At 39.1% G+C, this 24374-nt stretch overlaps 1 protein-coding gene across 1 annotated transcript in view; it reads right to left on the reverse strand.

Annotated features, from left to right (window-relative positions):
• Window positions 1-24374, reverse strand: part of Dgkk (diacylglycerol kinase kappa) — a 129469-nt gene that overhangs the window by 49860 nt on the left and 55235 nt on the right. Inside the window, 5 exon segments of the mRNA XM_052750517.1 lie at window positions 3150-3222; window positions 3224-3253; window positions 4732-4857; window positions 5150-5256; window positions 5710-5845. Of these exon segments, the coding sequence (XP_052606477.1) occupies window positions 3150-3222; window positions 3224-3253; window positions 4732-4857; window positions 5150-5256; window positions 5710-5845 (472 nt within the window).

Raw genomic sequence — 24374 nt, forward strand, 5'->3', positions numbered from 1 at the left:
TACATTTCTGTATTAAATGTTTTGCTAAATACACTTTAGTAATAATGAAAAATTGAGAAATGAGGAGTAAACACGTTAGGTAACTTGTCTAAGATCAGACAGTAAATGATGAAGCATGTTCATAGGACTAGTAGCATAGAAAGCATTGGAGAACTTTCAGTAATGCAAATGATTGGGCCTCACCCAGGTGTACTGAATCAAAATCTCTGAGGGTGTGGGGCCCCAAACCTGTGTTTTAATAAATCCTTCTCGATGAATCTGATGCATGCTCATGTGTAACAACCACTGTGTGAGTTCTTACTTTATTGCATAGGAAGTAATTAACTTGCCGAAGTGAGGAGACCATTATAGAAGCAACAGAAGATAATACTTGATTTGAGCTGGACCCTAAAGGAATTTACTAAATAGGCTGTGTAGAGAAAAGTGGGTAATTGAGTAATTAGAGGCCTTGCCAATCAATTGAAGCCCATTGACTGACTCAATGAATGCAGGAATGGATGCCACAACACCACTGTCAAAGGCTGCCTCAGAAGGATGTCATCTGGTTGCTGGAGAAAGGCTTTCCAGCTTGGTTGAGAGGTTGGGGCAGATTAACAATACCACCATTAAGATTCTATGACTGAGAAATGCAGAAGATTCTCCTAGAATGGAACAGCTCAAAAGGAAACCTACTCTTGAAGGACTTATTTGTGAAGGCTAAAAAGCCCAGGAATAGTCCAGAAGAAAGGGGGTTCTTTAAAGCCTTTTTTTGAGGAAGTCCAGGCTAAATAATTCATGGTAGAAAAAGGGGTTGTTGGCGTGATATCCAAGTGGACCAAGATTGCTGCTACATAGAAGCCAAAATTAAAAGATGCTTCATAGCACACTAGATGACACAAAGTAACAGCCTAGTCCATCAATTCTATGTAAAAGAAAGCAATGCCATTAGTTGATCCATAAAAAGGATCAGAAGTGGTGTTGGACAAAATAACCTTACATTGGATATAACCAATGTCTGAAAGGACAGAAAGCACAGAGCATATTTGACTTGGGCACAAACAATAGTTCTATCTCCATTAATATACAGTTGGGATGATTTTGTGGGATGCTAACTATCTCCAGATACTAGTGAAGGAAACAGGAGCACAAAACTAAGCTTGTAGGTTGACTTCTATCCTCAGAGATGCTTCCTCCTGCAGCAGATGGGAATAAGTACAGAAAGCCAGAGCCAGACACTATGCAGAGAGATATCTTGGAACACACAGGTCTAAATGGGATGTCTCCATCAAATTCCTCCCCTCAGAGCTCAGGGAACCCACACAGAAGAGGAGGGAAAAAAAGAGTGCAAGAGCCAGAGGTGATGAAGGACCCCAAAAGAACAAGGCCCTCTGAATCAACTGAGCAAAGCTCACATGAACTCACAGAGACTGAAGCAGCATGCACAGGACCTGCACGGGTCTGCACCAGGTCCTTTTTGTATATATTATAGCTTTCAGTGTAGTGTTTTGTGGGAGTCTTGAGTGTGTGAATGATTGGGTCTCTGACTCTTGTGTCTTCTTTGTTGGTCTGTCTTGTTCAAATCTGATGTGATTTTTTTTACCTTATTATATTTTATTTTGTTATGTTTTATTGTTATCTCTTAGAAGTCTGCTCTTTTTCTAATAAGAGACAGAAAGGGAGTGGTTCCAGATAGTAGGGGAGGTGAGGAGGAACTGGAGGAGAGGAGGGAGGAGAAACTGTAATCAGGATATACTGTATGAGGAAAGAGTCTATTTTCGATAAGAGGGGGAAATAGATGAATGGTAACGATGCAAGAAAAACAGTAGGTTGGCTTCATGCGTGGCCTGAAGTTGCTCAGATGATTAGCTTCTTACTTTCCCCCGTGTGTCAATTCTACCTTCCCCAAGCCTCCTCATTCTTCCCTCTAGTCAACCATCTCTCATTGATCAAGTTACCAATTGCTTTTCCTCTTTAGTCAATTGTCTAGTGGGTGATGTTATGAAGATAAATATTTGAAAAATCTGAGAATGGTGTGTTCACGCATCTCTGAGTGAATTTAGCTTTGTGTCTTTATATGGCACTATGAGGCACATGCTTACACTTGCCCTCAGAAACATCTGGAAATGGTTCATTCAGTAGCCTGAGGTTTGTCCCCACCTGTATTTTTTGTCAATATTTCTAACACTTGGTTGATATCCAAGTGTCTCTATTATTTCTTTGATACTTAATATATGTTCCATTCAATCGTTAATTGTGGTGTTATACCAAGACCCTGAATTCATCATGATTACTTGCTGTACAGTGTCTATTTTAGATCTGGCTTTGTAGGATTCCAGAACCTTGTAAAAAAGAACTTTCAATAAATCACTATTGTCCAGGAAGTGATGAAATATCAGTGAAGAGTGCTGGGGCAATAACCATGCTAGTTTCATATCTGGTAACGATTTTGGTTTTAGTTTCCATTTTAAAAATAATATAACCTAAGCTTTCAATAGTTTTTGAAACAGGTTCAAAAAATCTATGAAACTTATTGCCTAGATTAGGTAGTATTTGAAAATATAAAAAAAGTTAAGAAAGCTGAAATTAACTTTGAACAGTCAGAAACAATTTTGACAGTCTACAGATAACATGCCCATACACAGTACACATACACCAAAACACAACATTTGCCACTACAAAGTTTGAAGGATTAACTGTTAGCTTTTTGATGCACACATACAAATTCCCATTCCCCCCAAATATTTTACTACTTGTGGAGAATAATTCTCGCCCTTCTTCCCAGCCCTTATCCACCCCTCCCTCCCTCCTTCCCCTCCCTCCCAACCAATCTCCCTCCCTCCCAACCAACCAACCTCCCTTCCTCCCTCCCTCCCTCCCAACCCCTCCCCTCCCTCCCTCCCTCCCTCCCTCCCTCCCTCCTTCTCTCTCCCAACCAACCTCCCTCCCTCCCAACCAACCAACATCCCTCCCCTCCCTCCCTCCCTCCCTCCCTCCCTCCCTCCCAACCAACCAACGTCCCCTCCCCTCCCTCCCCTCCCTCCCTCCCTCCCTCCCTCCCTCCCAACCAAGCTTTGCTCCCTCCCTCCCTCCCTCCCTCCCTCCCTCCCTCCCTCCCTCCCTCCCAACCTCCCTCCCCAGTGTGTTTCTGAAGTAAAAGTCAATCTACTCACCATCGCCTCTGGGGTCGCTCAGCGCGGTTGGCGGCACGATGGCTGAGCGACGACTTCCAAAGGAACATTCCTTGGGAAAACCGCTTCTGGCAGGCCCCGTGCACCTGAAACGATAAGAGCACAAGAGAAAAAGGAGGGGGAGAGAAAAGAAGGACATTGGTTAGTCTTTGGTTCCATCTCAAGAATTAGACTTTGTAAATTTCAAGTCTTCCTTTCTGAAATTTTGTACTATCTACATAAACCTTAATCTACCTAACACTGCCCCACCCCATTCTATTGTGAAACTGCAATATCCCTGAGTGTGCAGAACTCTGGCCCTTTCAAGGGAGTCTTTCTGAAGATTCCCAGCTACAGGTACTGAGATGTCACCAGCCTTAGGGACACAATCTTAGTAGCCTGCAGAATGGGAAATTTAGTTGCATTTCAAAAGTCCTAGTTCTGATAAGACGTTTATACTTCAATCTTTAGAACAACGGTATGTGGCAGGAAAAGCATCACTGAGTTCATTTTAGAGATGAGCATATGGGAAAGCCCACAGAGGTACTGGGTCTTACCAAGGGTCACATAGCTGGGAAATGTCAAAGCAGACTTCCCCACAAGTTGCCCATTCTTCCTAGATTTCAGACCTCTTCAGTTCCACATTCTAAACAACTACACTTTCTAGGGACATGTGCCTGGCATGGTTATTCAAAGCCAGTGGACAGACTCTTCAGTTTCTTCTTGTCTTGGAAAAACTCAGTTTGAGAGAAGCATCTAAGTTTAGAAAGTCAAGATCAGAGTCTTTCAATCTCTGTGATATTGATGTTTTCTGGCCCAGATAGTTCCTTGTTATAGGATACTATCTCATGCACTGTAAGTTTTGAAGAATCCACTAGGTATCAGTTGCATCCTTCCTGTCCAGTCTAGTTTTGGCCATCAAAAATGTCTCCGGGATCTTGCAAAAGGTCTCCTGGAGCTAAAATTATCCTCAGTTGAAATTCAAAGACATGGTTGTGTTGTAGTTAGGAATATAGTCTTATCAGAATTATATGTTAATCAAGACTTTGTATTTTTGCTGGCTATATGACCATGAGTTCACCTTTCTGAGCCACATACTACTCATCTGTAAAATGGGGGCAATGAGGCTTAGTTCAACGTTGTTCTAAAGACTGAGATCATGAATAGAAGATAATCAGTACATAGTAACAATGATAATTTGTTGTCATTATTACTAACCATTAATTAAGGTTATAAATTCCTAGCAGGTAATGAATGAGGGAGGAATCCTTTCTTAAGGAGAGACTCCAGAATTTATTTCTAATTGCTCATATTGACATTTGAGAATTCATCTTTTCTCATTGTCAAGATGGCTTCATCAATTAGGAAGCATCAGATTACGAACACTTTAATAGATTCCATAGCCATATACGACAGCGAAATTACTGGGCTCTGTACAATGGAATCTATATAATGCATTTTGGTGTAAGGGCCTCTGAGATACATATCTATTTACCTATATATCCTTGTATAATTACAATCTCCAATCTACCTCTTCTCTAGAAATAAATGTCTTTAAGTATCAAAGATATGAAAAGACACCCACCGTAGAATCACACCAGAGGCAGCGGAAAGCTTGACGTCTTTGATGACTCCTGCAGCTCCCATGACATACTGCGCACGGAGAGCTGGCAGGTATATTTCCTTCTACCCATTGATGAGGCATTGTTTGCTGAAGTGGAAAAAAGCAAAAGACAGAAATTAGAGATAAAAGAAGGAACAGCTGGGATAATTATACTACCCATGGAGAACATTAGATAAGTCTCATGGACCTGCCCTCAATGCTACTGGCTAATGAAAGGTGGGGGTTGGGATTTAACTCATGATATTCTTTAGGTCATTGGATTCTGTGGAAGAGACTACTTTGCTTGTCTAATTTCAGGGAGAATTCTTCCTGTCCCTGTGTGTCATGACTTTCAAAGAGTCGGGGAAGGTGTCTGTGGGAGGATATGGCTGGTACTTACTATTTCATCAGCGGGTAGAAGGAGGTCATCAGTTAAAGACAAAGTATTCCACTTGCAGTCTTTGCCTGCTCTCAATGCACACATTTTGTGTGATTTCACATTGCAGACTGTGAAAGGAGGAAGAAAAAATAGGTGTGAGTCTAGTGGCAATAAAACTTGTAATTCCCTTCCCTAAGCTTCTCTGGAGGTTAGAATTCAAGCACTTTCTAAATAGTTTTGACCCACTTCCAAAGGCCTACTTCTAATATGAACCAGTTCCTTTTGATTCTTTGTGAGCTAAGTTTCCTATTACTCATTTTACATTAAAATTAATAGTAGGAAAGAAGTAACTTCTGACTTTTCAATCCTTCTGACCATATAGTCCCACCTTCCTATATCCAACCCTCCATTTTTATTCACGAGAACACCCCTTCATGCTAGTTTCTCTTTCCCTCCCTTGGGATTAACTTCACCCAAGAACCAAAGGCTTAGACTGGACCTGTAATACTAACGCCATAGGAGCCCCGTCGTGCCTAGCTCTATCGAGTGAGCTCTGCTTTCTAAAGCAGTCAGAAAGGTACCTTCACAGATGATGACATCTCGAGATAAGGCAGGAATGTTCCGGTGACAAACATTGCAGAACTGAGTCCAAGGACTACTGCTGGAATACCAGCAGTGCATTCCGATAAGGAAAGGGTTGTTTTCGGCTGCAGGGATCTAAAGCAAAAAAAAAGAGAGAGAGAAGAAAGAATGGAGGGTTAATCACAGCCATGGAGTCAGGAAGACCAGAAAAGCAGCTGCTAGGACTAAAAGAGCCCGCAATGTAGGTGTCAAAGCGTGTGAAGGAGAGGGCTGGCAGGCACAGGGCTCACTTTTTGTTTTCATTTCATTTTGTTACTGGCTTCAGAAGGGAAAAAAGACATAGATGGGAATAATCTCAAATAGGATCTGAAGACAGAGCAAAGATCTTTCTATTCCTTGCTCAACCTCTATATTAGTTTAGTCCAAGCAAAATTTATTCCGATTGGTCTTGGCTCTCTAAATAGAAAGCAACAGAAAGGAGTGAGTTGGAAGTTGAGGGGTATCCAAATGCTCTGACAAAGAAAAGCAGGTGGCAGGGCTTACACACAGAACTGAGGAATACCTGCGAGGCTTTAGCTCCTCCTTGTAATACAGCTGCCAAGTGAGCAGAACGTTGCTTTACTTGGACAACACTTGAAAGACCATTAAATCCTTTTCTCATGAGCTTTTCCTGTTTTTGAAAACCACGCTTTGACTGCCTACAGCAGTTTCTTGGTTAATCATTTTAATTCATCCACTAAGTTATTAAACAAATGTTTACTGAATCGCTACTATATGCTTATAACTTTTCAAGGCATTTGAGATATAATCAGTAATAAGACACAGTCCCTGCCCTAATGGTAGCATTCTGTTTAGTGTCTTCTTTCATACTAATTGCTTTGACATTTTTGTTATCCGGCACTTGCATATCACAGCCTGATTTTCACCTCTACAGGAAAGGCATAGTCATGTATCAGGAATGGTTTAGTTGTATGGATGCATAGGCACTGAATTCCCCCTGACTTTGTTCTGTGTATATTTTCACAGGACTTTCCCTGTATTTTCTCTCTAGTTCTCATGAATGTCTCACTTTCTTCTCTGCCATTTTTAAAAAAGAGTTTAGACAAAGACTCATAAAGGTTCTTTATTCTTGTCAATGCATAATGGGTTGTGTGTATAAAGGCATGGTAAGCTTTTGAAAGAACAATACATTCTCCCAGATGTAAGCTGACAACAGTCTATTTAGGGGTTGCTGCTGAGGGCTCAAACTTAAGTTCAAACTTAGTCCATTTATTGGAATTACCCATCCAAGACATAGCCCGCACACAGTACTCTCTGATCTCTATTCCCCATGGGCATGCTGGTTATGTGTCAAACTACTGTTGAACTGAAACAAAAGTTTTCTTTGGTAGAAAAAGCTACTCTGACAAGCTAACAATTTGGAATTGCTTTGTGATTGGAATTTTATTGTATGCTGACACCTAGGTCTAGGAACACCGGAATAGAAGGCAGAGAGAGAGTCTTGATATTGGCTCACGGTTCCTTTCTATTCCCAAGGCTGCTGTCTATAACTAAACAAACATCTTTCTTCCTTCCATTTTCCTTCTCTTCCCTCCTCCACATTACTAGGAACCTGTGACTATATACTGTGTAACATAATAAGCACCAGAGCGACAGAGATCACACTAAGTCATATACATCAAGGAACTCGGTCTACTGGAGGAAACAAATCCTCAAAATGATAGTCATAGCATGGAGAAGATAAGTTTTTAAAGACTGTACAAGGCTCTACGGGACCAAGTAGAAGAAATGAACAACTCCACCTGGGTATCTTGATTATGGATTAACTATAAAGGAATACATATTTAATGGATATTGCTTAGGTTCAGTTGTTAAGGAAATGGAATTTATATCCATCATGTTCATCTTATTCTGTGAGTAAAGTTTGATGCATCCAGACCTGGATGAGTATGTGTGGTAGTTTGAATTGTATGTCCTCCCAAATATGTTCAAGTTCTAACCTTTGGTACCTGTGAATGTGACTTTATTGGGAAACACTATCTTAGCATATGTAACCAAGTGGGACTTACTTCGAGGACTGCTGTCTTTATAAGAATAAGAAAATATGGAAAGAGATGTAAGAGAGAACACCTTGAGATAATATAGAGTACACTGACACACAGGAGAAAGCATCATGTGACAGTGGGGGCAGAGATTCAATAATGTAGCTGCAAGTCAGTAGAAAGAGGCAAAGAAAGATCCTCTTCCTAGAGCCTTCAAGAGACCCTGACCCTTTCATTAACTAAAATACAGATCTCTACCTGCTAGAAATAGGAGAGAATAGCTGCTGTGTCAGTCCACTCAGTTTTTGTTTGTTACAGCAGCCCTGGAAAATGAATACAGATTTTCAAATTGAGATGTACCTGTTTCTGCATCAGATATTAAAAATATGGAACTGGTTTTACAGTTTTGCCTAGTATATAAATACTATGATTTTTGAGACGGATGATATTGAAAAGACCATACTGCTTTGAGAATATCGTTAGAAATATGAACTGCTTCTGGTACAGTCTCTGATGAAAACAGGAAGCATTATAGGAGAGTGGCAGGGAGATGATACCGTTTAGAATGGAAGAGAACCATTTCATCGTACTGTTGAATGAAAAACAAAAAGTGTTCAGATGATGAGCTTGAACCTTGAGCAAACTATGAAGGGACAGTCTGGTTTCTCTCCACTGCTTATGCAAAATGCACCAGGAAAGAGATACATTGTTGTGGGGACCTTTCTTACTCTACTTGGCTTTCCATAGCAAAATCCACAGACTGGGAAAAGCTGTCTTCTCACTGTTAGGAGATGGGGAAGGTCAAAAGCCGACAGTCAACCAATGTAGTTCCCAAGGGCCTCCTTCATGGCATGGATGTGGTCACTTTCTCACTCTCTGCTCACATGCCTTTTACTTAATAAAGGCATACGAAGAAAGAAAGAGATCTTTGTTTTTTTCTCATGAGGCCATCAGTCCTAATGGATTTAGTCCCTAGCCTTATGGTTCCATTTGACCTCAACCATCCCCTTCAAGTCTTATTTCTAAGCACAGTCACAATTAGGGATTAAGCTTCAACATATGCCTTTGAGGTAGGGTTATAGTTTAGCTCACAAAAGATCTATTAAGTAAACAGTTGCCAGAACTTGAAGATTTGGCAACTTCTCAACCTATCCATATTTCAAGCACAAAACAGTGCACTCTGGAGTGAACATCTAGGGTATGGGTAGAAAAAGCTTTTCTGGAGAGATTCATCGTGGGACATGAGGTTGAAATCAGCTATCTCAGCAGAATACTGTCACCATGGACTGAAAGGTTCAGACACAAGACTCAACGAAAGAAGGTTCTGAGACTCGACAGCACAAAGTGATGAAGAAAGCTGTTTAGCTGGGAGCTCATAGTATTCCTTCCGGAAAATAGAAAAATGGGTTCCAATGATGACTTGGAGGCCAGCGATGCTGTTGAGAGGCTCAAATTTGTTGTTCTTGCCAATATAGGAGTATGGGCCTACTGGAGGAAGTCATTGCCTCTTTCATTCCAGAGGGAGGGGTTGCCTCCTAGAGTCCAGAAGGTGAGGCCCCATTTTTAGCTACAGGTGGGCTGAGAGAGTGAAGCCAGGAGACAACACTGAGCCACAGATAATTAGCTGCAGGCCTCTAAACCTAGTGGAACTTGCTTTTCTGGGTTGCCAGCTTTCTATAGACCAGCAGTCCTTCTAGTTCTTCTATTTTTTCCCTTTCAGAGTGGGAATGTCTATCCTCCACTACTTCCCATATGGGATTTGAGAAGCAGATACATTATTTTGAGGTGTCACATGTCCACAGGTTGAGGAGAAATACTGCCCCCAAAACGAACATACACAGAGTACAGAAAGGAACATACAAGGAGTCTTGCTGGTGCCTTACTGGTATTCTTATAAAAAGAGAGGAATTTGAATACAGACACATACAGAGAGAAGAACTTGGGAAGATACAAAACAAAGAGACACACGGGAAAGCACAGTGTGATGGCTGAGGCAGGGACCGGAATGGTATGCTGCAAGTCCAAGAACTTCCAGTAACTACCAAAGCCTAGGAAGAGGCAAAGGATTCTTCCCTAAGACTGTCGGAGAGACATGACAGACTCTGATGTCAGACTTCTGGCCTCCAAAATCGGAGAAGACATTGCTGGTTTTGTTTTTTTACATTTCTCCAATGTAAGAGAATACATTTGGGGCTTTTTGTTTTTATTTGGATTTGTTTTGCTATAAAGCAGGGTTTCACGTAGCCCAGGCTGTCCCCAAATTTGCTAGTTAGCTGAGGATGACTTTGAACTTCTCTTAAGTGATAAGAATATAGGGATTTATAAATTACACCCAATTTGTAAATTTGTGTGTTTTAAGTCCCAAAGTTTTTGGTAATTTGTTACAGCAGCCATGGACTGGCATAGTATGTCACTACAGGCATTTCTATTTGCTGATACAAATTTTTAAAAATCGAATTTGAAGACAGATTCAAAACTGTAGCAGGCATACAAATTGCTAAGAAAGGTGAGTTGCCTTGAAGTTTTCAGAGCCTAATTGTTGGGTATTTGTGTTTGACTTTTATCATCTTGAAAATACACACCCCATTGCTCTGATCAGACTCTTACTGGCAATGGATTGAATATTTGTGTAGCACCCCCACTCTACTGAAATCCTTACTCTTAATGTGGTTGTATTACCAGAGAACCTTTGGGAAACCTTTATGTTCTGAGGGTGGAGCCATGATGAATGATATTAGTTCCTATATACGAACCTTCAGAATTTTCTCCCTCTTAATCTGTCATATGAAGACACAACACAAAGATAGCTGCCTATGGAATAGAAAGTAGGCCTTTGTCAGACACTGAATTTGTCAGTAACTTCATCTCTAATAAATAAATTCCAAGACACACACAACCTACTAGGACTGAATCATGAATAAGAGAAAATCAGAGAGGAACAATGACAAGTAATGAGATTGAATAAATAATAAAAAGTCATTCACCAAAGAAAATCCCAGGCCCAGAGAGCTTCACTGTTTATTTCTATCAAACATTTAAAAAGGAAAGAAGGAATGAAATTGTAATTCAGTGGTAAATTTATTGCCTTGAGTGCATGAGGCACTGTTTGTGCCTCAGAAGCACAAGATAGTAAAGAAGAAATACTAAAAAAATTTCTTAAAATCATCTAAAGAATCAAAGAATGAATGATACTCAGAAACTCATTTTACAAGGCTTGCATTTCCTTGATGCCAAAGTCACAGAAAGACTGTTATAAAAAAATACGTGAACTTATAGGCCAATGTCTCTGATGACGATAGATGCAAAGATCCTCAACAAAATACAGCAAACCAAGTTTGATAATCAAGTGGGATTCCTCACTGGGATTCAAAGTAGTTCAGCATATTAAAATTGATAAATGTGATATATACCATATTAACAAAGTCAAGTATAAATTAGTAGGACTATTTCAATAGATGCAGAAAAACATTTGACAAAATACAACATCCCTTCTAGATATCTCTCAATAGGTTATACACAAGAGGAGTGTACCTAAACATAATAAAGGCCATTTATGACGAATCCATAGATAACACTGTTCTCAACAGTGAAGAGCTGAAAGCTTTCCTTCTATGATCAAGGACAAAATAGAATGCCAAATGTCACTCCTTTTCAGCATAGTACTGGAAGTCCTAGCAGAGCAATTGGGAAAGAGAAAGAACTAAGAACCACTCTAATAGAAAAGGAAAATGTAAAATTGTCTCTATTTGCTGATCCTACTATATCCATTGCCCACAGACTAGAAAAATACATTAAAAATGGTGAGTTATATAAAGTTGTGGGATATAAAATCGGAATCCAAGAATCATTTGTGTTTGTATATGCAAATAATGATCTACCAAAAAATATTAAGAAAATAATCCTACTTATAAAAGTGATTTTAAAGGTCAGTTCATATATATATATATATATATATATATATATATATATATAATCAAGGATGTAAAAGATCTATATAATGAAATAAATCAAGGAGACACAAGTAAATTGAAAGATACATGTTTTTGGATTAGAGGAATTAATACTATGAAAATGTCCATAATACACAAAGCTGTCTATAGATTCAACACAATCCCTATGAAAATTCCAATGTCATATCCACAGACATGGAATGAACTACTTTAAACTTGTATGGAACCCAAAATAATCTTGAATCAAAGAACAAAGCTAGAGGCATCAAACTCCTTGATTTGAAAACATAAAGTGATTATAACCAAAACATCATGGTACTGGCATTAAAAAATACATAAACCAATGAAACCCAAAAATAGACCAGTGCACTTATAATTAAGTTTTGGCAAAGGTTTTTAGAACACAATATGGAGAAAGGACATCTTTCTTCAACACATGCTCTAGGGAAAACTATATATCAATATGCAAAGAAAAAATTTGACATTTGTATCATACACAACAATCAAGTCAGAACAAGTGAGGATGCAAATAAAAACTCAAAACTGTAAAATTACTAAAACCGAGAAGACATAATATTAGTTTGGACAACATTTTTCCTTACAGGACCTTGAAAGCTCAGGTAACCAAAGGAAAAATAGACTAATGGGATGATTTTAACCTAAAGCTTCATCATAGCAGAAAAAACAAAGTGAGTGAGAGCCTACACAATGAGAGAAACTATCTGTAAGTCTGAGGAGGAGATAATACCTAAAATATGTAAGAAATTCAACTAAAAATGAAGAAAGCAAGTGTACCACTAGAGAGGAATATAAAATGATACAAGTGATTTGGAAGGGGGAAGTAGGTAAAATGAGGGGGTGTTAACTGCAGTGGGGGAAGGAGGTCAATACGAAAGGAGAGGGAGGAAGGAGGATAAATAACATCAAGGAGGTCTGAAAAGCCATAAGGAATCATATTACTATTAATTTACCTAAATGACACATAATGCATGTAAGTCTATGTATATACATAATTCAAATGAAGTTATCCTGCTCAAGCAGACAATATTCCCTGCAAGAGCTCTAGACTAACAAAATTCCAACTACCGGGCATGAGAAACTCTTTTTTTTGAGTTGTTGCTTAAGGGCATTCAAGAGATTCCTAAAACAATATAGGCCATTGCTGTTGCCCTTGGTTGCTTCCCAGAAATTGATGGTAAGTCCCTATTGCAGAAGACACCACGCACTTTGGACACAGGACCTGGAGTTGCTGAGTAGGATCTGACATGACAAGCTCCTTAGCTTTCATGGTACTGGAAAGTGCTATGTAAGCTTCCAAGGGAGGAAAGAAACCTATCTAGTTCTATCCAGCTGCAAACCCTATGAAAGAGAAGATCACCAGCATGGCATGAAAAACTTAAAGAGTGATTTGGTGCTAACTAAAAACCCTATAGTTGGACTTAAGGCCTGCTCAACAGGAGGGAAAATCATGCCTGGTACTGGAAACCTAGCCAGCTACACAGGGCTAGTGAGGTCATGGATCTTAGAGAACTACTAACCGTCACGTTACTAAACCAGCATAATTCCTAACTGCATTCTAAATACTTATCCTTATCCCCACAGAGAAGTGTATCTATCACCCCTCATCAAAGAAACTTCTCTTTGCAAACAGACATAGACGATTACAGAAAACCACAACTGGCAAAAATGCAGAGAACAAATGACCACAAGGGGCCTGACCCTAACTGATATATCTATAGCACAGCTTCTACATCCAAGGCTCAGGGAACATCCAGGAAGAGGAGGTGGACAGATTTTAATAGCCAAATGACCTGGAAATCTACTGTGGGATTGTATTTCCTACAAAAGACAGGGAAGCTCAACCATAATGCCTCAATAATTTGGCTGCCTAAACAATAACAGCACCAAGAGAAATGCTAACATGGAAATGGGAAATCTCACGGGGACCCACCCACAAATAAAGACCCACAGGCTACTAAGAACTGCCGAGAACAGGAGAAATAATCTTTACCAGGGATTAACCCCTAATTGGTTATCCAATACCAACTACCCAGCTCTGAAGTCATATACATACAAGCAACTCTCTCTCTCTCTCTCTCTCTCTCTCTCTCTCTCTCTCTCTCTCTCTCTCTCTCTCTCTCTCTGTGTGTGTGTGTGTGTGTGTGTGAAAAGAAAAAGAGACTATTATTTCTAGAAGGAGCAAGGTGGAGGTACAAGGGAGGATTGATGGGAGGAAAGAAAAAGGGAGAAAATGATGTAACTATATTGTAGTTTCTTAAAAGAAACTAATAAAAAATAAAATAAAAAAATAAAACACAGTCCTTTAAAAGGTCAACAGGCCTGAACAGACTTTTTTTGTGAAGGTCAACTGAAAATGCTCAGTATCACTAATCACTAAATGCAAATCAAAATCATGGTAAGATAGCATCGTATCCCTGTTAGAGTGCTATGATCAAAAGAAATAAGAGATGCAAAGTGTTGGAAAGGATACTGAACAAAGGGAGTTTTGAAAACTTGTTTATTATAAAATGCAAATTAACATAAACATTATGAAAAACAGTATAGAGACTTCTCAAAAAACTAAGAGCAGAACTACCACATAATGTTAGAGTTATTGAGACTGGTAGTATGGGGCTCTAATATCAGTTTCTATGGAGACAGGAATATCACAAGTTCAAAGCCTCTCTAGGTTACAGAATGAGTTCAAAGCTAGCCTGGGCAACTTGGTAAGCTCCTGATTAAAAATAAAAACCTTAAAATAATTATTTCTTTTATTTTTTGAGATCATAATATAATTACATCAATTGCCCTTTCTCTGTCCCCCTTCCAAACCCTCCCATATACCCCTCCCTGCTTTTTCAAATACATAGCTTCTCTCTTCATCAATTGTTGTTACATACATATATGCATATCTTCATTGCAGAAGAGGTGGGGAAAAGATTGTAAGGGCCAAAGGAATAGGGAGTTTGCTGTGAGATTATGTTTCCTAGGAATGGAAGAATCTATACCCATAAAGTCTCACCAAGACTGCCTAACCCTGAGCTGAATGGTAGACATGGTAATGTGGACAGAGTCGGAAAGCCCAAGTGGCCTCAACCCTAAACAAAGAACTACAGGCAACTAAAGAATGCTAAGAGAGAGGAAGAAATAGTCTTCCCCAGACTGTTGTTTGGCTCGAACTGTTTGGGGGGCACCCAGGCAGGGGGATTGGGATCTGTCCCTGGTGCATGGGCAGGCTTCTGGGAATCTGGTGCCTGTAGTGTGACACCTTGCACAGCCTTGATGCAATGGGGAGGGGCTTGGACCTGCTTAGGCTCAGTGTGCCGGACTCTGCTGACTCCCCATGGGAGACCTTGATATGGGGGATGTGGGGAAGTGGGGTGGCTTGGGAGGGAGGGTTGGAGGGTGGGAGGAGGGAGGAGGGGGGTCTGTGGATAGCATGAGGAGTGAGTAGAGAATTTCTTAATAAAGAAAAATAAAATAAAATAACGTGCTCAAGGTCACCAAGGCTGCTGGCACCAAGAAGCAGTTCCAGAAGTTCTAAGGGGACTCTGGACAACTCCCCAGAACAAATAAAGTGGTTTTCTAGCTCACAAAAAAAGAATATAAACAGGAAGGCACCCACTTCAATAAATGGTGCTATGAAAACTAGGCATCCTAACAGATTATGGCCTCATGCTGTAGACAAAAATCAAAACAAGATGGACTAAAGACTTAAATATAAAACATAAAATAATGAAAAAAAATAAACAGTCTTCCCCAAGGAAGATCACAGACAAAAGTCTTTTTAAAACAGAGGAAGGCTAAAGCTCAATGTTGAGGCATTTGTACAGCATGTTTGAGGCCCTAGACCCAATCCATGTCAGGTAAAACAAAAGAAAAATAAATTTTCTATGCAGTATCTTTATGAATGTTCTTTCTTGTGTAGGCCAAAATGTAAGAAATAAATATTCTTGGTTTGAAGTCTATTTTGTTGGATATTAAAATGGTTACACCAGCTTGCTTCTTAGGCCCATTTGCATGGAAAATCTTTTCCAACCCTTTACCCTGAGGTAATGTCTATTCTTGATGTTGAGGTGTGTTTTTTGGATACAGCAGAGGGATAGATTTTGTTTTCATATCCATTCTGTTAGTCTGTGTCTTTTTATTGAGAGAGATCAATGACCGATGATTGTTGACTCCTGTTATTTTGTCGGTGGTGGTGGTGATGGTGGTGTGAGTGTGAACGTCAGTATGTGCGTGTATATCTCCTCATTTGAATTTACTGGTTTGGTCTGAGATTATTTATTCCCTGTGTTTTCTTGGAAGTAGTAATGTCTATAGGTTGGAGTTTACCTTATAGCACCTTCTGTAGGGCTGGATTTGTAGACAAGATATTGCTTAAATTTGGTTTTATCTTGGAATATCTTGTTTTTTCCATCTATAGTGATTAAAGTTTTTTCTGGGTATAGTAGTCTGCAGCACAACTGCCCAGGCCCTTCTGGCTTTCAGAGTCTGCATTGAGTCAGGTATAATTCTGATAGGTCTGCATTTATATGTGGCTTGGTCTTTTTTCTTTGCAGCTTTTAATTATTATTTCTTTGTTCTGTACATTCATTGCTTTGATTATTATGTGCTGAGGGGACTTTCTTTTTTGGTACAATCTATTTGGTGTTCTGTATGCTTCTTTTACCTAAATAAGCATGTCTTTCTTTAGGTTAGGGAAATTTTCTTCTATGATTTTGTCAAAAATATTTTCTGTGCCTTTGAGCTGTGTTTCTTCTCATTCATCTATTTCTATTATTCTTAGATTTTTGTCTTTTCATTGTGTCCCAGATTTCCTGGATCTTTTGTGTCAGGAGTGCTTTTAGATTTAACATTTTCTTTGTCTGATGTACCCATTTATTCTATCGTATCTTCAACACCTGAGATTCCTTCTTCCATCTCTTGTATTCTATTAGTGAAGCTTATCTGTATAGTTCCTGTTTGAATTCCTAAGTTTTTCATTTCCAGAATTCCATCTGTTTGGGTTTTCCTTATTGACTTTATTTCCATTTTTAGGTCTTGAACAGGGTTATTCATTTGTGTGAACTTCTTTTTTTCTTTTTCTTTTTCTTTTTCGTGTGTGTGTGTGTGTGTGTGTGTGTGTGTGTGTGTGTGTGTGTGTGTGTGTGTGTGTGTGTTTCTGGATTTCTTTAAGGGATTTATTCATTTTTCTCTTTAAGTTCATCTACTATATCCATATGGACTGTTTTTAGGTCTTTTTCTTGTGCTTCAGCTATGTTGGAACATTCAGGGCCTGCTGTGGTAGGGTTGCCAGGCTCTAGTGGAGACATATTGTCCTGGCTGTTACTGACTGTGTTTTCGATGGGATGATTAAAGTTCTAGATGCTGATTTCTGGTTTTGTCTTTGTTGAGTGGGTGTTTTATTCCTTGGTTTATGTTTACTCCCTGGTTTTTAGGAGAGTATGGTGGCACCAGGTTACCTCTTAGGAAATTTTCTGTGGAGCTGGCAGATGTGGCTACTTGGGGTTCCAGGCAAATGGACCTAAGAAAAAAGCTGGTGCAGCCATTTTAATATGACAAAATAGACTTCCAACGAAAACTAATCAGAAGAGATAGGGAAGGACACTGCATAGTCATCAAAGGAAGAATCCCCTAAGAGGACACTGCAATTCTAAACATCTCTGCCCAAAACACAAGGGCGCCCAAGTTTGTAAATGAAACTACAAACTCAAATCACATATTGACCCTCACATACCAATAGTGGGAGACTTCAATATCTCACTCTGAATAGATAGGCCATCCAACCAAAAACTAAACTGAAGGTAACTGACATTATAAACCAAATGGACCTAAAAACATTTCACTCAAAGACAAAATAATATACCTTTTTCTCAGCACCTCATGAAACTTTCTCCAAATTGATCAAATACTCAGACACAAAGCAAGTCTCATCAGATACAAGAAAACTGAAATAATAACCTGTGTCTTATCATACCACCACAGATGAAAGTTGGATATCAACAACAACAGAAACAACAGAAAGCTTACACACTCATGGAAACTGAACAATTCACTACTAATGAAAAATGAGTCAAGACAAAAATAAAGAAATTAAAGACTTTCTAGAATTCAATGAAAATGAACAAACAACATACCCAAACTTATGTGACACAATGAAAGCAGTTCTAAGAAGAAAGTTCACAGCACTAAGTGCCTACATTAAAAAGAAAAAAATTGGAGCTTGTTTGGGGAATATTATTTTAAGGTGTGTTTTGTTTATATTGCATTTCTTCAACTCTGTGAAGCTGTGTTACTCTGCCTGTCTAAAACACCTGATGGTCTAATAAAGAACTGAACAGTCAATAGCAAGGCAGGAGAAAGGATAGACGGGGCTGGCAGGCAGAGAGAATCAACAGAAGGAGAAATCTGGGGAAGAGGTAGAAGGAACAAGAGAGAATGAGAGGACTTCAGGGGCTAGCCACCCATCCACCTGACTGCACAGCCAGACACTGAGTGAGAAGGAAAGAAAAGGTATACAGAAACAGAGAAAGATAAAAGCCCCCAAAACCCAAGATAAGACGGGATAATTTAAGTTAAGAAAAGCTGGCTAGCAACAAGCCAAGCTAAGACCAAGCATTTATAATTAAGAATAAGCCCTCTGTGTGTGATTTATTTGGGAGCTGGGTGACAGGCCCCCAAAAGAGTTAAAACAAACAACAACAGGAACTCTCATGCTAGTAACTTAACAACCTGCCCGAAAGCCCTAGAACAAAAAGAAAAAAAATCACTCTCTCAGAAGGAATAGATGAAGGAAATAATCAAACTGAGGGCTGAAATAAATAAAATAGAAACAAAGAGAACAATATAAAGAATCAATGCTACAAACAGTTGTTTCTTTGAGAAAAATCGATAAGATAGACAAATCTTTTTTTTTTTTTTTTGGTTTTTCGAGACAGGGTTTCTCTGTGTAGCTTTGCGCCTTTCCTGGAACTCGCTTTGGAGACCAGGCTGGCCTCGAACTCACAGAGATCTGCCTGGCTCTGCCTCCCAAGTGCTGGGATTAAAGGCGTGCGCCACCACCGCCCGGCAAGATAGACAAATCTTTATCCAAACTAACTAAAAGGCAGGGAGAGAATATCCAAATTAACAAAATCAGAAATGAAAAGAAGGGCATTACAACAGACACTGAGGAAATCCAGAGAATTATAAGGATATATTTTAAAAACCTGTACTCTACCAAATTGGAAGATCTAAAAGAAATGGATAATTTTTTAATAGATACCATTTACCAAAGTTAAATCAAGGTCAGATAAGCAATTTAAACAGACCTATAATTATCAGTTAAATAGAAAGTCATTACAAATTTTTCAACCAATAGAATCTCAGGACCAGATAGTTTTAAGAGTGAATTCTATAAGCTTTCAAAAAAGAGTTAATGCCAATATTCCTCAAAGTATTCAATAAAATAGAAACATAAGGGACATTGACTCATTCATTTTTGAGGCCATAGTTACTCTGATACACAAACCATATACAGACTCAGCAAAGGAAGAGAATTACAGAACAATATCCCTTAAGAGCATAGATGCAAAAATACTCAATAAAAGACTATCAAACAAAATCTAAGAACATATAAAAAAGATCATCAGTCATGAACAAGCTTCATGCCAGAGATGCTCACTATAAGAAAAACAACAACAATAATAACAAAATCAATAAATATAATCCATCGTATTAAAAAAAAACCTGAAAGACAAAAAGCACATGATCATCTCATTAGATACAGAAAAGGTCTTTGACAAAATCTAACATTCCATCATGATAAAAGTCCTGGAGGGATTAGAGACATACCTCAACATAATAAAAGGAGTTCATTGTAAGCCCATAGCCAATATCAAGTTAAGTGGAAAGAAACTCAAAGCAGTTCTACTAAAATCAGAAACAAGACAAAGTTGTCCACTCTCTCCATACCTAGCCAATATAATACTTGAAGTCCTAGCTAGAGCAATAAGAGAACTGAAGAAAATAAAGTGGACACAAGTTGGAAAGGAAGAAGTCAAAGTATCTTTATTTGTAAATGATATGATAGTATAGACAGGTGACTCAAAAATTCCACTAGAGAACTTCTACAGCTAATAACTTTCAGCAAAGTATCTGGACATAAAATTAATTCACAAAATCAGTAGCCCTCCTATATACAAATGACAAATGGGCTGAGAAAGAAATCAGGGAATCAACACCTGTAACAATAGCTTCAAATAATATGAAATATATTGCGGTAACTCTAACCAAGCAAGTGAAAGACTTGCATGATAAAAAACTGCAAGTCTTTGGAGAAAATATCAGAAGATGGAAAGGTCTCTCATGCTCATGGATTGGCATGATTAACATAGTAAAAATAGCTTTTCTATCATAACCAATCTACAGATTCAATGCGGTCTCCATCAAAATTCCTACACAATTCTTCACAGATCTTGAAAGGACAATTCTCAACTTTATATGGAAACACAAAAATACCCTGGATAGCTAAAACAATCCTGAACAATAAAAGAACTTCTGGTGGTGTCACTATTTCTGATTTCAAGTTGTACTACAGAAACAACATGATACTGGCACAAAAACAGACACGTTGATCCATGGAACGGAACTGAAGACCCAGACATATAGTCAAACACCCATGGACAACTGATTTTTGATGAAGAAGCCAGAAATCCACATTGGAGAAAAGATAGTATCTTCAACAAATGGTGCTGGTCAAACTGGATGTCTGCATGTACAAGAATCCAAATAGATCCATACTAATCACCTGCATAAAACTCAAGTTCAAATGGATCAAAGACCTCAACATAAAACAAGATACACTAAACCTGACAGAAGAGAAAGTAGGGAATAGCCTTGAATGCATTAGCACAGGAGACAGCTTTCTGAATAGAACAACATTAGTGCAGGCTCTAAGATGGACAATTAATAAATGGGACCTCATAAAACTAATAAAAAGTTCTACATGGCAAAGCTCAATGCCATATGGACAAAGCGGTAGCGTACAGAATGGGAAAAGGTTTTTACCATCTTCATACCCAATATAGGACTAATTTTCAAAATATATTTAAAAAAGCTCAAGAAACTAGACGTCAAAAAGCCAAATAATCCAATAAAAAACAGGGTACCAATCTAAACAGAATTCTTAATAGATGAAACTCAAATGGCTGAGAATCACTTAAAGAAATGTTTAGCATCCTTAGCCACCAGGGAAATGCAAATCAAAACTACTTTGAGATTCCATCTTATACCTGTCAGAATGGCTAAGGTCAAAATAAAAAGTGACAAGGATATGGAATAAGGAGAACACTTATCCTTTGCTCATGGTAATACAAACTTGTACAATCACTATGGAAACCAATACAGTGGTTCATCAGAAAGTGGGGAATCAATTTACCTCAATATCCAGCTATACCACTGTTGAGCATATACCTAAAGGACACTTCACCCTACCACAAGGACTTTTGCTCAGCCACATTCATTGCAGCTTTATTTATAATAGCCAGAAACTGGAACAACCTAGATGTCCCTCAACAGAAGAATGAATAAAGAAAATATGGTAGATACATTCACACAATGGAGTATTACTCAGTGTTAAAAAATAAATAAATAAAAATTAAAAAATGATGCCATGAATTTTGCAGGCAAATAGATGGAACCAGAAAAAATCATCCTGAGTGAGGTAACCCAGACCCTGAAAGATAAATACAATATATATTCACTTAATGTTGATATTAGTCGCTAAGTAAATAATAACCAATCTACAATCTGGAGACCTAGAGAGGTTAGGAATAGAAAAAGGGACTACGGGGACACATGAATCTCTCTTGGAGGGGGCTATAGGATAGATTTTATGGGTGGACTGGGGGTAGGGATACTGGAAATGGGAGGCTAAGGTCAGCACAGGGAGGGAATGTGGGGCATTTGAGAGGCAGCATGGAATCCCAGTGCAATGGAAACTTCCTTAAATTTAAGAAGGCAATCCTAGTTAAGTGTTCAAATAAAGGGGGAGATGGAGACCTAACTGGCCATTTCTTGTCACCAAATGAAGCTTCCAGTACCAGGACCAGGTTATAAACCATTGAGTTGTTGGCTAAAGGAGTCCCATGGAAATCTCAAACAATCCAGGCTATTGCCAAGACTACAGGTTTCTCTCCACAAACTGACAAGGCCCCACTGCTGAAGACAACACCCACACAACTCATTGTACAAAGTGAGATCACTCAGGTGCCTACATAGAGCCTTCATCCCTATGTTCTAGTATCTTTGGTATAGGAACGTACTCTACACACTATCAAAAGAGAAACATAAGCACCAACCCAGCCACAAACCTTTGATTTACAATGCTGTCCTGACTGCAAAATATCCTGTGGTAATGGTGGCACAAAGCTTGTGGGAGTAACCAATCAATGTCTAATTTGACTTGGCCCATACACAATACTGCTTAGATGACAAAGAACCAGACTAGACAGCCCAGAGACCTAAATAATACTCGTCTTAAAAACAAAACAAAAGTAGTGATAAAATGACTCCTAATGATATTCTGCTATGCTCATAGATAAGTGCACTATTCAGCCATCAGAGAACTTTCCTCCTGCAGCAGATGGGAATAAATACAGAGATCCACAGCCAGACATTGTGCAGACAGAGACATTGGATCACTCAGCTCTAAATGGGATGTCTCCATCACATCCCTCCCCTCAGAGCTCAGGACCACTGTGGAAGAGGAGGTAGAAAGAGTGTAAGAGCCAGAGCAGATTGAGGACACCAGGGGAAGAAGGCCCTCTAAATCAACTGAGTAAAGCTCATGAATTCACAGAGACCAAAGCAGCAAGCACAGGGCCTGTATAGGTCGGTACCATGCCCTCTGTGTATGTATTGTGGCTTCCAGTTTAGTGTTTTTATGGGACTGTTGAGTGAGTGAACTGTGGGTCTCTGATTCTTGTGCCTTCTCTTGGGCTCTTTTCCTTCTGTTGGTTTGTCCTGTCCAACTTAAGTGTTATTTTTTTTTTATTACGGTTTGTTGTTTTCTCTGTTTTTGTCTAATGAGAGACAAAAAGGGAGTGGATCTGGATGGGAGGGTAGGTAGGGAGAAACTGGGAGGAGTAAAGGGAGGGGAAACTGTAACCAGGATATATTGTATGAGAAATGAATCTATTTTCAATAAAAGGGAAAAATGAAAAACCACAAAGGAGGGAAAAAAAGAAACATTCTAAGATTAGGCCTTTAGGACCATTGTTAGAACCTTACTTTCCTGTCACAAACTCTTTCCATGCTGGATGAAAGCAAAGGCCTCTCACATGGTAGTTTTTGTGTTCTACCAGTGACTTCCATCCCAATCTGACATTGTCTTTTTCTTATATTTAGCTTCCCTTCTTACTCCATTATCTACTAATTAGCATTTACTATTTGTCCCCTTTTCTGTCATCCTTCTGGGACTCAGTTTTGTCTTTCTTGAGGTGATAGATAACTCCCTCCCTGAAGTTCTAGCCTCCAGTTTTCCCCTTGTCTAATCCCTTCTGTGTTTTGTGGGGGAGGGGGCAGGTGTACACAAGTTTGTACATATGTGACATACATATGTGCAGGTGTACCTGTGTGCAAGTGTGGAGGAGGCAATCAAGGATCTATATGTATTGCTCCCTAACTTATTGTGTGAAACGGTCTCTCACCCAACCTAAACACTGCCATCATAGGTACACTGGTTGGCCAACTGACTCCTGGGACTCAGTTGCCTCTGCATCTCTAAATTTACAGGAATATACTGCAATGCCAGGCTTTTTATGTGGGTGCTAGGATTCAAATTCAGGTTGTCACACTCATTAGCAAGCTTTAACCCCTAGGCCATCTCCCCCACTGCTCTAGTCTGTATTTCTAAAGTGTACACTCTTCTCTCTTTCATTTTTCAGTTGAAACGTTTGAAGTTTTCACTCCTCCTGGCACTGAAAACCATCGGCCATTATACCTAGTCACATTCCTAAACATTTTACAGCCATGTTTCATTGTATTTCAAGAAGACTCTCTTTTCTTGGTACTCAGTTTTTTTCTTCTATCAGTTTCTGTGTTCAGGACACTCTGCTGGCCCAAACTCTTGCCACTAACTAAGTCCCATATATCTTTCAAGGTCAGTCTCAAGTTTCTTCTCTACTAATTCTTCCCAGAAGACTAGATTCTTATCCTTTCCTCTTCTGCACTCCTATACTGCTTTAGTATCTGGTTTAGCTGAGAACTAACTTCAGTACTAGCATCTGTTTGTATATATCTTGTCTCCCTAACTACATAAAAGCTCACTAGGGACAGGAACTAGAATTCTACTCCCTTTTTTCAACACATTTAGCACCAGAACTGAACATCTAGTAATAAATATATTGAATAGTTTCCAATAGATTATCCAATTACTTTGTCACTACTTTAATAGGTCACTAAAGCCATGATTAATCTTTTGTCACTACAAATGTCAGGCACTCTTGGTGACAGAAGATAGAAAAGACTGTTAAAGGTAAGGTGCATGCGAAAGGGAAGTATTTGCTTGTTTAAGCTTCAAGCAAGGTGAAATACTAAGGTCCTGGTAGTGAGAGTGTTCTAGTAGCTGAAACTGTTTCTTATATTGAAGTCCCTGAGGCAACTCTGCAGAGGTCTGGATTATGTCCT

Source organism: Peromyscus californicus, unplaced genomic scaffold (genome assembly GCF_007827085.1).
Source record: "Peromyscus californicus insignis strain IS unplaced genomic scaffold, ASM782708v3 Scaffold_10__1_contigs__length_136768540, whole genome shotgun sequence".
NCBI classification, from domain to species: domain Eukaryota; kingdom Metazoa; phylum Chordata; class Mammalia; order Rodentia; family Cricetidae; genus Peromyscus; species Peromyscus californicus.